Source organism: Salvelinus namaycush, chromosome 6 (assembly GCF_016432855.1).
Source record: "Salvelinus namaycush isolate Seneca chromosome 6, SaNama_1.0, whole genome shotgun sequence".
In the NCBI taxonomy this organism is placed as follows: Eukaryota; Metazoa; Chordata; class Actinopteri; order Salmoniformes; family Salmonidae; genus Salvelinus; species Salvelinus namaycush.
In genome coordinates, this window is record NC_052312.1 from 32,142,575 (window position 1) to 32,159,205 (window position 16,631).

The 16,631-nt window shown below is 42.4% G+C and overlaps 1 protein-coding gene across 2 annotated transcripts; it reads left to right on the plus strand.

The window, feature by feature from the left end:
• The first annotated feature begins 403 nt into the window (after positions 1 to 403).
• Positions 404 to 9,721, plus strand: LOC120049882 (dynamin-1-like protein). 2 transcript variants are annotated; one of them, XM_038996364.1, is made up of 15 exons: positions 404 to 735; positions 1,249 to 1,393; positions 2,189 to 2,235; positions 2,340 to 2,411; positions 2,527 to 2,613; positions 2,785 to 2,947; positions 3,179 to 3,299; positions 3,440 to 3,571; positions 5,963 to 6,169; positions 6,571 to 6,691; positions 6,896 to 7,051; positions 7,355 to 7,444; positions 7,544 to 7,634; positions 9,060 to 9,113; positions 9,614 to 9,721. In XM_038996364.1, the coding sequence occupies exons 1-14, from the start codon at positions 634 to 636 to the stop codon at positions 9,110 to 9,112; spliced, it is 1,587 nt and encodes a 528-aa protein (XP_038852292.1). In that variant the 5' UTR covers positions 404 to 633; the 3' UTR covers position 9,113; positions 9,614 to 9,721. The 2 variants fall into 2 exon arrangements, with proteins under 2 accessions (XP_038852292.1, XP_038852293.1); XM_038996365.1 differs by having other exon boundaries at positions 646 to 735; positions 1,182 to 1,393.
• Positions 9,722 to 16,631: the final 6,910 nt, after the last annotated feature.

A 16,631-nucleotide genomic window follows, 5' to 3' on the forward strand; every position in this document is an offset into this window, starting at 1 on the left:
TATTCTATTCATGCTCTGACATTTGATCAATTTGTGTAAATCTCAGAATAGGTTTACAAAACATTATTTTCGCCTGCCACTATAATGTAGCTACTATTTTTAGCCTAGTGATTTGAGAGGTGAGCCAGCAACCAGAGGGTTGCCAGTTTGACTCAGGGTCTGACGGGAAAAATCTGTCTTGAAGTGAGCTGGCGACTGGGGTGTTGATGGTATCAAATCATATATACGATTGCCTGCCGTTGTGCCCTTGAGCAAGGCACTTAAGCCCCCACAGGAGCTCCCTGGGTGCCCAGTGTGTCTTTTGGAGGGGTTGGGTTAAAAGCTCAAGTCAAATTTCGGTTGGAGCTTGTGTGCAAATGACCAGTAAAGTGATCTTAATCTTACACGTCCATGGAAAAACAAACGTTTTTGAGCAGCAGGCCTATTCTGGGAAATGCAGTCCTATTTGTAAAATTCTAGCAGCGTTTGGCATCTGGAAGACTACAAGTCCCAACAATACACAACGCAGTCGCAGACTGGTGGGAATGGCTTATTTCAATGGTGTCTGTGGGACATTGAATGACTTTTAACAGAGCTGGTGGATAGCTGCTCCATTAATTTATCTCTCTAGAAAGGTGTCAATTTAGCTTGAACATGGAGGCTCTAATCCCCGTTATAAACAAGCTTCAAGATGTCTTCAATACGGTGGGAGCAGACATAATACAGCTGCCGCAGATAGCAGTCGTTGGAACCCAGGTAAAATCCTTCCACTTAGCTGTCAAAATAGGGCTATGCTGCTAGGCTCTTCACATGACCCTGAAAGATAGCTACATAGCTAGCTACATGCATTGCTATCTATCCAGCTATTTTGTGTTCGAGGTTTTCATTATGTTCAGGCAAAACATCAGGTTTGCTGAAAATGAGCCATTGAACTGGAGCGTGGTGCAGTTAAAAATACACCTCTTTCTATTCTGCTTGTGCACGAGTCAGTTGTGTGGCTATTATTGGTGTGCATGTGTTAACAGACAGCTGGAATGTTCCATTTGACCCGGGCAAAGCCTGCTTTATGGCAGCAGCCATTATGAAGAACATCTGTCAATTACTGTAGGACAATTTTGAGATCATCTTCATTATCAGTTCCCCTAAAGTCAGGTCACCACCACCTTATGTGCCATATTATTTTGTAACACTGCTGTTCTCAGATCCGTCCTTATGAGATAGCTGTTAACCCAACTCCATGATGTGACATACTGTGATGCCTGTCTCCAGAGCAGTGGGAAGAGCTCTGTGTTGGAGAGCCTGGTTGGCAAGGACATGCTGCCCCGTGGGACAGGTGTAGTGACCCGCCGGCCACTCATCCTACAGCTAGTCCATGTGGATCCTGGAGATGGCAGGAAAATGAAAGATGAGAATGGTACGTAGGCCTACCTGGGATGGTACACCACCATATGTGACCACACTGACTGACCACTAACCGTGTGTGTGTGTGTGTGTGTGTGTGTGTGTGTGTGTGTGTGTGTGTGTGTGTGTGTGTGTGTGTGTGTGTGTGTGTGTGTGTGTGTGTGTGTGTGAGATTCCCCATTCTGTATGTTCAGACCACTTTGTGTCATTGTTTCTGACCTGCCACTCATGTTGTTGTTTCTGACTCAGCGTTTTGTACCATTTCATACTTCAGCAAGACGTGAAACTCAGATCACACGCTTGCTACTGTATCATGTTAAACCCAGAGGGAGCTGTTTTTGCAATAACCACATTGTTGACAATAGGAGCTGAAACTTCCTCTTTCTCTGACTGCAGACCCCACAACGTGGACAAACACGTAACAATGCATACCTGCCTCCGTTGACAGTTATTAGGGACCTGTAGAACAGACCGTCCACACCTGAACATGTAGTCTATCTAGGGTTATTCCTGAGATGATTGTGATCGTAGAGATCTTATTAATATAGTATTCTAATCTATGATTGTGATCCTGTGTGGCTCAGTTGGAAGAGCGTTGTACTTACAAAAAGCAAAGAGTTGTGGGTTCGATTCCCGCTGGGGCCGCCCATATGTCAAATGTATGCCCGCATGACTGTAAGCTGCTTTGGATAAAAGTGTCTGCTAAATGGCATGTATGATATATTATTGATACCTCTCCCGTATTCCATTACCTTATTTTGGTTAGGTGAAAATGTGTATCTAAACCGTGTGTTATTGTATTCCACAGGCGTGGAAGGAGATGAATGGGGCAAGTTCTTACACACCAAAAACAAGGTGTGACTTATCTCAAACATTGATACGTGTTGCTACTCATGGTATTCTGTTTTCTGTGTTGTTGATTTGAAGAAAATCTACATTAACAAAGCTGGTCTTTTCAGATCTACCCAGACTTCAGTGAAATCAGGCAGGAAATCGAAAATGAAACGGAAAGAATTTCCGGTATTAACAAGGTAAGACAATCGCAGTGTAATTATTTAGCACTTCGTAAATTGATCTCCTTCACATACATACATCCCTAACAATTTCAACAAAGCCAGTCATTGTTTGTCATCGTATTTCCTATAGGGGATCAGCGATGAGCCTATCCACTTGAAGATTTTCTCTCCTAATGTGGTGAACCTCACTCTGGTGGATCTACCCGGCATCACCAAGGTAACAGTGACTGGAGATGGAGATGGACTGTACTAAGTGTCTGCTCTGCATAGGAGAACCTAGAAGCCTAGCAGACATGCAGGACAACCGAAACCTTGGCTGGAGCTTGATACACTAGAACGACTCCGTCGTCAGTTACTCCTCTGTGTTTGTGCTTCCCCCCCCATACAGGTCCCAGTGGGCGACCAGCCCCAAGACATAGAGGTGCAGATCAGAGAGCTGATCCTGAAGCACATCTCCAACCCCAACTCCATCATCCTGGCTGTGACCGCTGCCAACACAGACATGGCCACCTCAGAGGCCCTCAAAGTGGCCCGTGAGGTCGATCCCGACGGTCAGTACTGGGTTTGAGTTTTTCCCCCGCTTATTTAGTTGATAGTAACAGTTTGGATGTCAGGGTTTTGACCCGCATTTCAGTTTTCACATCAATGTAAAAGGGCTATAATGCTCATTTTCATCCACAATGTTTCGGCAGCCACTTATCTCTCTCTGCGACTGGTAAAAGTGTATGGTGTGTACAGTATGTTGTGTTAGACTCATTTCTCTAGTCTGTTGTTGTGCACAGGCAGGAGGACACTGGCGGTGGTGACCAAGCTGGACTTGATGGACGCTGGTACTGATGCTATGGACGTCCTGCTGGGCCGGGTCATCCCTGTCAAACTGGGCCTCATCGGAGTGGTCAACAGGTCTGGCTTTATACTCTACTGTAGCACGTTACACTCCCTCCCAATAGTAACCTCTACTCTACCTTACATAAAAATAAACAGTAGCTGAAATCTGTCTGGTGCTATTGTGAAGCCGACATGTCTCTGTCTGTTTCATGCAGGAGCCAGTTGGACATCAACAATAAGAAGTCAGTGAGCGATGCCATCCGAGATGAAGATGCTTTCTTGCAGAAGAAGTATCCCTCTCTGGCTAATCGAAATGGAACCAAGTATCTGGCCAGGACTCTTAACAGGTGAAAATATTATTGTTCCCTCCATACTGCAGTTTAGTATAAGTATTACATAAGCACATCAGAAATGGTAGTAGCAACGACAGTAGTGACGTCTAACAACACTTGCCAGTAAAGGTTCTTCACTCTGATCAGCCAATAAATCACAAAGTGCAAACTACTTTATCTAATGGAACTTTGAGATCTCAGATATGGTGCCCATAGAATTACCACTAATAGAATGGAATTCTGTAATAGGATTTTCAAATAAAGGCAATCAAAAATCTATCCGATTTTTAGTACAAGTTGCGGCAGGAAGACTCCTCCAGCACAGAAGCAGATAAAATGTCTAACTGGTCATCACTAAGGCCCTTACAGTGCATTCGGAAAATATTCAGAAACGTTGACTTTTTCCACATTTTGTTACGTTACAGCCTTATTCTAAAATGTATTAAAATGTTTTTCCCCCTCATCAATCTACACACAATACCCCATAATGACATTTTTTTCTTCTAATTTATAAAAACAGATCACATTTACATACAGTAGGTTTTCAGACCCTTTACTCAGTACTTTGTTGAAGTACCTTTGGCAGTGATTACAGCCTCTGGTCTTCTTGGGTATGACGCTACAAGCTTGGTACACATGTATTTGGGAAGTTTCTCCCATTTCTTCTCTGCTGTTCCTCTCAAGCTCTGTCAGGTTGAATGGGGAGCGTCGCTGCACAGCTATTTTCAGGTCTCTACAGAGATGTTCGAGCGGGTTCAAGTCCGGGCTCTGGCTGGGCCAGTGAAGGACATTCAGAGAATTGTCCCGAAGCCACTCCTGCATTTTCTTGGCTGTGTGCTTAAGGTCGTTGTCCAGTTGGAGATGAACCTTCGCCCCAGTCTGAGGTCCTGAGCACTCTGGAGCAGGTTTTCATCAAAGATCTCTCTGTACTTTGCTCCGTTCATCTTTCCCTCGATCCTGACTAGTCTCCCAGTCCCTGCCGCTGAAAAACATCCCCACAGCAAGATGCTGCCACCACCATGCTTCACCGTAGGAATGGTGCCAGGTTTCCTCCAGTCTTGACGCTTTGCATTCAGGCCAAAGAGTTCAATCTTGGTTTCATCAGACCAGAGAATCTTGTTTCTCATTGTCTGAGAGTCCATTAGGTGCCTTTTGGCAAACTCCAAGCATGCTGTCATGTGCCTTTTACTGAGGAGTGGCTTTCGTCTGGCCACTACCATAAAGGCCTGATTGGTGGAGTGCTGCAAAGATGGTTGTCTTTCTGAAAGGTTCTCCCATCTCCACAGAGGAACTCTGGAGCTCTGTCAGAGTGATCATAGGGTTCTTGTTCACCTCCCTGACCAAGGTACTTCTCCCCAGATTGCTCAGTTTGGCCGGGGGCGGCCAGCTCTAGGAAGAGTCTTGGTGGTTCCAAACTTCTTCCATTTAAAAATGATTGAGGCCACTGTGTTCTTAGGGACCTTCAATGCTGCAGACATTTTTTGGTACCCTTCCCCAGATCTGTGCCTCAACACAATGCTGTCTCTGAGCTCTATGGACAATTCCAAAAACATGGCTTGGTTTTTGCTCTGACATGCATTGTCAACTGTGGGACCTTATATAGACAAGTGTGTGCCTTTCCAAATCATGTCCAATCAATTGAATTTTCCACAGGTGGACTCCACGTTGTAGAAACATCTCAAGGATGATCAATGGAAACAGGATGCACCTGAGCTCAATTTCGAGTTACATAGCAAAGGGTCTGAATACTTACAGTATGTAAATAAGTTGGAATTCTTTTTATTTTATTTTTCAAAATTTTAAAAACGTTTTTCGCTTTGTCATTACGGGGTATTGTGTGTAGATTGATGATGAGGAAAAAAACGATGTAATCCATTTTAGAACAAGGCTGTATGTAACGTAACAAAATGTGGAAAAAGTAAAGGAGTCTGAATACTTTCCGAATGCACTGTATATCCTAATCAGCTGACAACTGTTCTGTTAACAGCAGCCCAGAGACTTGTAGGAAATCAAAACAAAAGGCCAGTGACTTTGTCAGCTACTACAGAATCACACAGTATACAATAATAATCACTGTGTCCTCGGTCCTTGTACCTCCAGTCTAGCGTCAATCACTATCAACAGATATGACTTTAATCCGTAACATTCAGCATCGAATCTAGTGACCATCAACCCGAGTGTCACAAACGGAACACTGGAAATCATGTGTAATACAGAAAGGTAAATGTCACACTTAACTGAACATGAACTATATTCATCTTAAATATTCTCATTACAGTAACCTACTGTGTCTAATGAATCCTCAAGGTCTCAGATACTGTGCCCATAGAATTAGAACTATTAGATTGGAATACCCATTGAAGTGCCATTCAAATCAAATGATTCTATTTCTCCTGTCCCTGCTAGGTTACTGATGCACCACATCCGAGACTGTCTACCGGAGCTGAAGACACGTATCAACGTGCTGGTGGCCCAGTACCAGTCTCTGTTGAGCAGCTACGGCCAGCCCGTTGAGGACCAGAATGCCACCCTTCTGCAGCTCATAACCAAATTCGCTGCAGAGTACTGCCACACTATCGAGGGCACCGCCAAGTACATTGAGACGGCTGAGCTGTGAGTAGTAGTACCGTCTCTATTCCACAAGGTGGTGCCGATGTCTGGGCAAAATGCCTGTGAAAACCCAGATGCACTTTTTTATCTAGGCAAGTCAGGGGCAAGTCAGAACACATTCTTATTTTCAATGATGGCCTAGGAACAGTGGGTTAACAGCCTTTTGCAGGGGCAGAACGATAGATTTTTACCTTGTCAGCTCAGGGATTCGATCTTGCAACCTTTCGGTTACTAGTCCAACGCTCTAACCAATAGGCTACCTGCCTCCCCTACACTGCATGTAGTAGTACCTGTATTATGAAATGCTTGAGATGAGTTTGAGTGTTGGCACTATTACTTTGATTCATAGTAGCACATCATGTTTGTCACAACATGTCAACTTTATCTATCCTCTTGTTTCGCAGATGCGGTGGTGCCAGAATCTGTTACATATTTCACGAGACTTTTGGGCGAACATTAGAGTCAGTGGATCCCCTAGGAGGACTCAACACCATAGACATCCTGACTGCCATCAGGAACGCCACTGTGAGTGGAAGTTCTGAGACCTTCTTCTTCTCTCCTTATAACAACAGTATTGGCCAAAGAGTGGGCATACCTTTGAACTGGGGAATGAATAAATAGTAATCGGTGTCTTTCGATCAATGCTACTTTGTCTGAACAACACAGGGTACATGTCTGTCTCTACTCTGATTTCTCTCTCGCTCTCTCCCTCTTTCATTCTCTCTCAAGGGCCCTCGTCCGTCTCTGTTTGTGCCCGAGGTGTCGTTTGAGCTGCTGGTGAAGAAGCAGGTGAAGAGACTGGAGGAGCCCAGCCTGCGCTGTGTGGAGCTGGTCCATGAGGAGCTGCAGAGGATCATCCAGCACTGCAGCAACTACAGCACACAGGTAGACACTGTGCGCGCACAGACACGCACAGTCTTGTATAACTAACCTTGTGGGAACACACAATTCAGTCCCATTCAAAATATTTTTTCCCCTTAATCTAACCATAACCTTAAACTTAGCCTAGGTTCTAACCCTAAACTTAATTCTCACCTTAACCCCCATATAAATAGCATTTAACCTTGTGGGGACCAACAAAATGTCCGCAGTTGGTCAACTTTTTGTTTGCTTACTATACTTGTGGGGACTTCTAAACATATCCCCGCACACACACACACACACACCTGATACCTGTGTTTTCCATAGGAGTTGTTGAGATTTCCAAAGCTCCATGATGCCATAGTAGAAGTGGTCACCTCTCTGCTCAGGAAAAGGCTGCCTATCACCAATGAGATGGTAAATTTAGGTTCAAACGGTTTAATGTGCACGTGGGTTATTTGTATGCCAATTGCATCAGGTTATTGTATCACATCACATACAACTCTCTTACTCCAGGTGCATAATCTGGTGGCCATAGAGCTGGCCTACGTCAACACCAAACACCCTGACTTTGCTGATGCCTGTGGGGTCATGAACAACAACATAGGTGACAGCTCATTACCTTTTCTCTTGACATGAATTCTGCATAATAATAGTTGTGTGATGTAATAATAATATGATAATATACACTACCGGTCAAAAGTTTTAGAACACCTACTCATTCAAGGGTTTTTCTTTATTTTTACTATTTTCTACACTGTAGAATAATAGTGAAGACCATCAGAACTATGAAATAACACATATGGAATCATGTAGTGATCAAAAAAGTGTTAAACAAATCAAAATATATTTGAGATTCTTCAAATAGCCACCCTTTGCCTTGATGACAGCTTTGCACACTCTTGGCACACTCAACCAGCTTCATGATGTAGTCACCTGGAATGCATTTCAATTAACAGGTGTGCCTTGTTAAGTTGTGGAATTTCTTTCCTTCTTAATGCGTTTGAGCCAATCAGTTGTGTTGTGGGGGGGGGGGGGGGGGTTATACAGAAGATAGCCCTATTTGGTAAAAGATCAAGTCCATATTATGGCAAGAACAGCACAAATAAGCAAACAGAAACGACAGTCCATTACTTTAAGACATGAAAGTTTCTTAAAGTGCAGTTGCAAAAACCATCAAGCGCTATGATGAAACTGGCTCTCATGAGGAACGCCACAGGAATGGAAGACGCAGAGTTACCTCTGCTGCAGAGGATAAGTTCATTTAGAGTTACCAGCCTCAAAAATTGCAGCCCAAATAAATGCTTCACAGAGTTCAAGTAACAGACACATCTCAACATCAACTGTTCAGAGGAGACTGCGTGAATCAGGCCATGGTCGAATTGCTGCAAAGAAATGACTACTAAAGGACACCAATAAGAAGAAGAGACTTGCTTGGGCCAAGAAACACGAGCAATGGACATTAGACCGGTGGAAATCTGTCCTTTGGTCAGGAATCCAACTTTGCGATTTTTGGTTCCAACCGCCATGTCTTTGTGAGACGTGGTGTGGTTCCCACCGTGAAGCATGGAGGAGGAGGTGTAGCCAACAAGTGCTCAGCATATGTGGGAACTCCTTCAAGACTGTTGGAAAAGCATTCCCTGTGAAGCTGGTTGAGAGAATGCCAAGAGTGTGCAAAGTGTCATCAAGGCAATGGGTGGTTACTTTGAAGAATCTCAAATATAAAATATATTTTGATTTGTTTAACACTTTTTTGGTTACTACATGATTCCATATGTGCTATTTCATAGTTTTGATGTCTTCACTTTTATTCTACAATGTAAAAATAAAGAAAACCCTTGAAGGAGTAGGTGTTCTAAAACTTTTGACGGGTAGTGTATGTCATTTAGTAGACGCTTTTAGCCAAAGCGACTTACAGTCATGCGTGCATACATTTTACATATGGGTGGTACCGGGAATCAACTGAGCAACAGAGGACATTGTGTGTTGTAAAAGTGATGTAACTTTCCTCCTTGCTGTCTATGTCCTGTAGGAGTCGAGGAGAAACAGAATGAGAGAACTGCCCGCTGCAGTCCCCAGGGATAAGGTAACTAACTATCCACCGTACTTTAAATCACTTCTATAATACTCTAAACAAAATGGATCCCATGCGCAATCTCTCCACCTCTCTTTAATCGCAATATAATGCCAATTGTCCCTGGTCTTTACCTCTCCTGACTTCACAAGTCCCTTCTCCATTCCTCCTCTCCTCTCTTCCTCTTAGTCAGTAGTTAATGGTCCAGTCGGCCAGCCTCCCAATCCTACCGAGCCCCCTGCCTCTGTGGACGCGGAGGGTGCCAAGGTGGGGCATGGGTGTGGGCATGCTCCGTGCTTCCTGCTGTGCTCTGCTCTGCTCTGTGTACTTAGTCTGCTCCCCAGCACTCATGCCCTCTCTTAACAATGTCCTCTCTGCCTTCTCCGTCTCTGTGCGTTTGAGCTTGGCTCTGACTTAAATAGATTGGTTTGCGTTGTGGTTCTGCAACTTGTGGTACAAGTTGCTGTAAAAATGGCTTTACATCTGATTGTTTGTGTTGTGTGTAACCTCAGCCTCCCGGAGCAGGGCCCCAGGGGGACCAGGAAGGGACAGGGAACTGGAGAGGCATGCTGAAGAAAGGGGACGAGGGGGCCCCCGGCTCTGGCCCCGCCAGTCCCCATAAGGGCCTTGCCGTCAACCTGCTGGATGTGGTGAGCGAATAATAAAGTTATTCAATTTCAAAATGCTGTGTGGTGACCTTCAGTGATTGGCTGATGCTCCTCCCGCAGCCCGTTCCCGTTGCCAGGAAGTTGTCTTCTCAGGAGCAGCGTGACTGTGAGGTCATCGAGAGACTCATCAAGTCCTACTTTCTCATCGTCCGGAAAAACATCCAAGACAGGTGCATGTGTTTTCTGACACTGTCCCTCTCTTTTTGGGAAAGAGGATACCTAGTCAGTTGCACAACTGAATGCATTGAACCGAAATGTGTCTTCTGCATTTAACCCCACCCCAGAGAGGGGGCTGCCTTAATTGACATCCACAGTGCCCGGGGAGCAGTTGTTGTTTGGGGTTAACTGGCTTGCTCAAGGGCAGAGCGGCAGATTTTTTTTCACCTTGCCAGCTCGGGGATTCGAACCAGCGACCTTTCGGTTACTGGCCCAATGCTCTTAACCTCTAGGCTGCCTGCCGCCGTTGTATTTCTGCGCAGTGTTGAAGTCTAGAGGTATTTGCTCTCATTAGGCCAGCAGCTCAGATTTCTCCCTCTTCTCTCTTTCTCCCTCCTCTGTCCTGTAGTGTGCCCAAGGCAGTGATGCACTTCCTGGTGAACCATGTGAAGGACAGTCTGCAGAGTGAGCTGGTGGGTCAGCTCTATAAGTCTGGTCTTCTCAACGACCTGCTCATTGAGTCTGAGGACATGGCCCAGAGACGCAAGGAGGCTGCAGACATGCTAGAGGTTGGTACCTTAACCATGAACAGAGAGGTTTGACATACACCCAAACATTGGTACAGGAAGTAGATCAAAAAAGCAACAACTAAAGGTAGCACTTCAATATTATATTATTCACAACAAGCTTCATAGTCAAGTGTATCTCATTGTGTGTCTACAGGCTCTGCAGAAGGCCAGTCAGGTCATTGCTGAGATCAGAGAGACTCATCTGTGGTAAGGAGGAGAACTCCACTGAAGTCAATCTGTAATCTACTAATCATGTCTGGAAGACAGAAGGTGTGTATCTACTTATGTCCGGAAGACTTGGGATTTGCCAATGTGAAAATGCACTGTTGTGGTTCATGTAAGTGTGTTGATTGAAACATGGTACTGGTTCACAGCTATGTTAAGGCTAAATACATATCTTCGCTCACCTGTATAAGAAACTGATACCTCATTAAGGCATATCTGTACTGTGTAGTTATAACCAAGATAATATAATATATATATATTTTTTTTAATTTAACCTTTTATTTAACTAGGCAAGTCAGTTAAGAACAAATTCTTATTTACAATGGAGGCCTACCCCAGCCAGACCCGGACGACGCTGGGCCAATTGTGTGCCGCCCTATGGGACTCCCAATTACGGATGGTTGTGATACATCCTGGATTCGAACCAGGTACTGCAGTGACGCCTCTTGCACTGTTTGAAGGCCAAACCTGTCCTATCGTCAGCTGTCTGAGTGTAACACAACAGGGAGAGATTGCTGGATTGTTCTTTCTCTAGCCTAAATCAAATCTGAAACTCTAACCTCAGCTTCACACCCTAGCCTTCAACTGGAGAATATTTATCTGTGTAAATATTCTCCGGTTCACATACATTTGATACTGCCATCCCACATTGTTTATGAAAATGTATAACACTTCGAAATATACCGTAACCCTAAATATCTTTATTTATTAAATGTATTTAAGTTATAATGTCAAAAACACTGGTGCCGCTTTCTATGTCATTTTATGTTTACAATGTGCAGGCAATATGTGGTGCATCCCTTACGGAAAAAAACACATGCATTTCACGTGATCTCGTGTGATTTTTATGTGAAGTTAATGTGATAACGTGACAACATATGAAGCAACGTGAAAACATGAAGCTACATGTGACAACAGTTGAGCACATGTGAAAACGTGTTAAATAAATGTGACATGGGGGATGCAAAATGTTAACTTGATACCATGAACATTTTTGCATGTGAAAGTGTCAAATGTCATTGAGAATATTTTTGCCTTAAAAAAAAGGCATAATTGACATTCAAATTAAACAGTTCCGGTTTGTTCCGGAGACGTCCGCCAAGAACGTTATTGTGTTTTCTTTGTTGAAGTTACTGTATTTTTACAGCTAAGTGAAGGCGTTAACATTAAAGGACAGTATACTGCTCTATTTCTGATTACTTGGGAATCAACCTCACTTGGGATTTGAACTCACAGCTTCTTGGTTGATAATTACCTGAAGTTTGTGCTGCACCACCAGGTCTGTGGACCTAAGGGAGATTGATTATACATACACTGAGTATACTAAACATTCGGAACACCTTCCTAATATTGAGTTGGAGTTTGCCTTGTTGCCCTCAGAACAGCCTCAATTCATCGGGACATGAAATCTACAAGTTGTCAAGCGTTCCACAAGGATGCTGGCCCATGTTGACGCCAATGCTTCCCACAGTTGCGTCAAGTTGGCTGGATGTCCTTTGGGTGGTGGACCATTCTTGATACATGCGGGAAGCGGTTGAGTGTGGAAAAACCCAGCAGTGGTGCAGTTCTTGACACAAACCTGTCCGCCTGGCCCCTACTATCACACTGTTCAAAGGCACTTAAATATTTCCTCTTGCCCATTCACCCTCTGAATGGCACACATGCACAATCCATGTTTCAATTGTCTTAAGGCTTAAAAATCCTTCTTTTACCTGTCTCCTCCCCTTCATCTACACCGATTGAAGTGGATTTAACAAGTGACATCAATAAGGGATCAAATCTTTCACCTGGATTCACCTGATCAGTCTATGTCATGGAAAGAGCAGGTGTTCATAATGTTTTGTATACTCAGTGTATATTGGCACCAACAATTTCTTGCACTTTGCCTAAAGTATATCGAGCAACTTGAAGGTGTTATTTCTATAAAATGACAGTATTCTGTTATTTTTTTATATATATATAGACTATCCTTCGGGGTCACTTAGAAATGATTTTGTTTTTGAAAGAAAAGCACATTTGTTGTCCATTAAAATAACATCAAATTGATCAGAAATACAGTGTAGACATTGTTAATGTTGTAAATGACTATTGTAGCTGGAAACGGCAGATTTTTTTTCTATGGAATATCTACATAGGTGTACAGAGGCCCATTATCAGCAACCATCACTCCTGTGTTCCAATGGCACGTTGTGTTAGCTAATCCAAGTTTATCATTTTAAAAGGCTAATTGATCATTAGAAAACCATTTTGAAATTATGTTAGCACAGCTGAAAACTGTTGTCCTGATTTAAAGAAGCAATAAAACTGGCCTTTAGGCTAGTTGAGTATCTGGAGCATCAGCATTTGTGGGTTCGATTACAGGCTCAAAATGGCCAGAAACAAAGACCTTTCTTCTGAAACTCGTCAGTCTATTCTTATTCTGAGAAATGAAGGCTATTCCATGCGAGAAATTGCCAAGAAACTGAAGATCTCTTACGACGCTGTGTACTACTCCCTTCACAGAACAGCGCAAACTGGCTCTAACCAGAATAGAAAGAGTGGGAGGCCCCGGTGCACAACTGAGCGAGAGGACAAGTACATTAGAGTGTCTAGTTTGAGAAACAGACGCCTCACAAGTCCTCAACTGGCAGCTTCATTAAATAGTACCCGCAAAACACCAGTCTCAACATCAACAGTGAAGAGGTGACTCCGGGATGCTGGGCTTCTAGGCAGGAATATTTACACACACTCTCGAAGAATAAGGGTATGGTTAGGGTACAGTGTTGTTACCTGGGGTACAAAAAACTCAAACGTAAACTTCACAGGTACACATATGACCTCACATGGTACAGTTCGGTACCTTGTAGGTATAATGGGATATTTTTACACCCAATATTTTGAATAGAAGGTAGAATTCATTGTGGGGCTCATTTGCATATTTGGGGGCATGGTCAAATATATGTGTATTTGTGGCAACCATCAGTAGAAGTTTAAACGTTTGATGGTTTTGCCAATGGAAGTTGAGCACCTCCTTTGACATTGCAAACTTTGTAAGAGGATGTGTTGGTAATGAGCTGCACTGTAAAGAGGGTAGTGTGTATTTTCCAGTAACTTAAATGGCAGCTTGTTGCTGTGAATTTGTCATTTCTTAACTGAAAACCATTTGTCAGTAAGTTATTGTAAGATTCACAATAACTAACTGGCAAAACATTGTCAGTAACCTACAGGCAACTTGCTGCCACTAGCAATACATGCTAGTAACCTATTGTGTCTTCACTGAATCTTCTGTTGACAACATGCACATCACTTGCTGATTGGCAGCATACTGTAACAGCAGCCTGTCAGAATATTGCAGGCATGGCTTTCAACTTGCTCTTTTTGGTCTCCCATGAGAAGCAATGTCGTCCCAGTTAATGTTGTCTGTTGTGTTCTGTTCATAAACACTAAGCTTGTACGCTGTTGGTTATCCAGTCTTATTAATGGCTAACATAAGTGCATGTGATGTCAAAGAGCCATACAATATTTCAATCTTAGCTAGTCACAATGTCATTGTAATACTCACTTTCCTACCAGACCGTCAGGTCAGTGAGTGTGACAGATTAGCTACAGTAAATTACTGTGAATCTTACAATAACCCACTTAAAGCTCATTGACAGTAAATTATTGAAAATGAAACTTTCTATGAACTAGCTGCCATTATGCTACTGGAAAGGCGCAGTAACCTCTTAACAGTGCAACTCTTGACTGTCAGCTGTTCTTACAAAGACTGCAGCACTGACCGTGTCAAAAGAGGGGCTCAACCTTCATCAACATAACAAAAAACCACGATGAACCAGTTAAACTGGTACAACATTTCCACTGACGGTTGGCACAAATAGAACAACTGTCCCCAAATATGCTAATGAGCCCCTGCCAGCATATTGCATCACCTACATTTAAAACTGCAGTAATTATTGAATATATTGGGTACATTTTTTTTTTTTTACAAAAAAAAAACATTTTACTAGATTATCCACACATGTACTCTAAAAGGTACCGACCAGTACCATGTATACCTCTGAAGGTACCTTAAGTGTACCTTTGACCTTTTGTAAACCAGGGAACAACATTGTACCGTAACCGTATTCTTATTTTTGAGTGTGTAGATATATGTTCTAGATAACAAATAAGTTACAAAGCACTGCAGACCAAAAGTTAGCAAGTACAAGCCCAAGAGCATTTACGCCCACTTAATGTTGTGTCCCTGAGCTATGCTACTTTTTTGTTGGTGTTGTCAGATAATCGCACAATTATTGACTTGATTCTGTGCAACTTTTTACAGTGCATTAATGTATTCTTGCCAATAAATCAGTGGTTGATTTCTGTCATTGCCACAGACCAGGATATTCAGGTTGCTGGTATCCCCCTTACGGAAATCCCACATGATTTCATATGTGAAATATCAGGTGAAAGCCTGTTTTTGGAACACTTCTCATGACATTTCATATGTGAACACGTGTTTTTGGAACACTTCACATGACTTTTCACATGTTACAACGTGTTTATGGAACATCATGTGCAAGTGAAATTTCACATTTGAAACAATTTGCAAACGTATTTTTGGAACATCACATGAGATCATGTTTTCAGATGTGCTTGCATGTTGTCATTTGTAGTTTCATGTTATCACATATTGTTTTACATGTTGTCACATTATCACATTAACTTCACATGTGATCTCGTGAAATTCATGTGGTTTTTCCATAAGGGTGAGGACCATATTAGGATGTTTGTAAGATGTTCTCAAGACATTTGTTTTACCAGTCGTCAGGAAATCACGTGATGGTTCCAAACCATCCCAAACTATTTATAAGTAAAGTCATGAAAAGGTATGGCGGTTTTAAAGTAAGTGGTTCGCTGTTCAGCTAAAATATGACCCGGGATTTGAGGTGTGATGATATTTCTGCTGCGCCACAAAGTCTGTAGTATTGCCCTACATATTCATTACCTATGCACTTAGCAAAAGAGTGCCATGTGCACTGCTATTTTAGTTATCAGTTAATCAGAGTATTTTCACATCATTGATTTAATTGACACATTTCAAACATTTGAGGGTTTTCTGTATAGATATCTAATGTTGGTGTGGTATATTATTCTGCTTTAATGTTACTCCTGAATCACTATGATAAATATAATAGTTTTTCTTGTGTATTTTTTAACAAAGCTGAGATTTACTTTTAAGTTCCAAAGTGTAGGAATACAGGTGAAATCAGATATTGACACAGACATGGTGGAGTAGCAGGAAGATCGGAATGATGTTCAAATCCCAGGTAAGGACACAATAATAATTACTGTATAAATAACCATATACAATGTAATCATGTGTGTCAAATATGTAAGTTGAATACACTACGTTAAAAGCGCTGTGTGTATCATAAGTAATTTTTGTTTTCACATGTGTAGTGTTCCAAAAACACGATGTGAAGTGTTCCAAAAGCATGTTGTCAAGTGAAATTTCTTATGCGACATCGTGATTTTCTACATGTGAAATCATGTGGTTTTTCTGTAAGGGATTGCACTGTGCAGGCAATATTATGTGTTATGTCGTACTGTATTATTCTATGTGTGGTTAATAAATACATTTATTTCAATAATTTGTTGCTTTGTCTAATAATAATTGATTATATTATATAACGCTTTTTCCAGATGCTCAAAACGCTTTACGCTTTAAGTTATGAGCCAGAGATGGAGGGAGAGAAGGAAGCTAGATTTGAATTCACGACCTCAGGGAATTGAGACGAAAGCTTTAGCACTACTGGAGCCACAGTATTGTACATTATGTAATAATAATATATGCCAATTGGCAGACGCTTTTATCCAAAGCGACTTATAACAGTCGTCCGTGCATTTTCAAATGGGTAGCACCAGTCTTGTACATTTTTTCAGCCTCAGAC

Excerpts from the sequence above, each read along its gene's own strand:
- LOC120049882 (XM_038996364.1), top strand. The coding sequence starts at position 634 with ATGGAGGCTCTAATCCCCGTTATAAACAAGCTTCAAGATGTCTTCAAT. Across the intron at positions 2,412-2,526 it reads GAATTTCCGGTATTAACAAG|GGGATCAGCGATGAGCCTAT; the intron begins GTAAGACAATCG and ends TATTTCCTATAG. Across the intron at positions 7,445-7,543 it reads TGCCTATCACCAATGAGATG|GTGCATAATCTGGTGGCCAT; the intron begins GTAAATTTAGGT and ends CTCTTACTCCAG.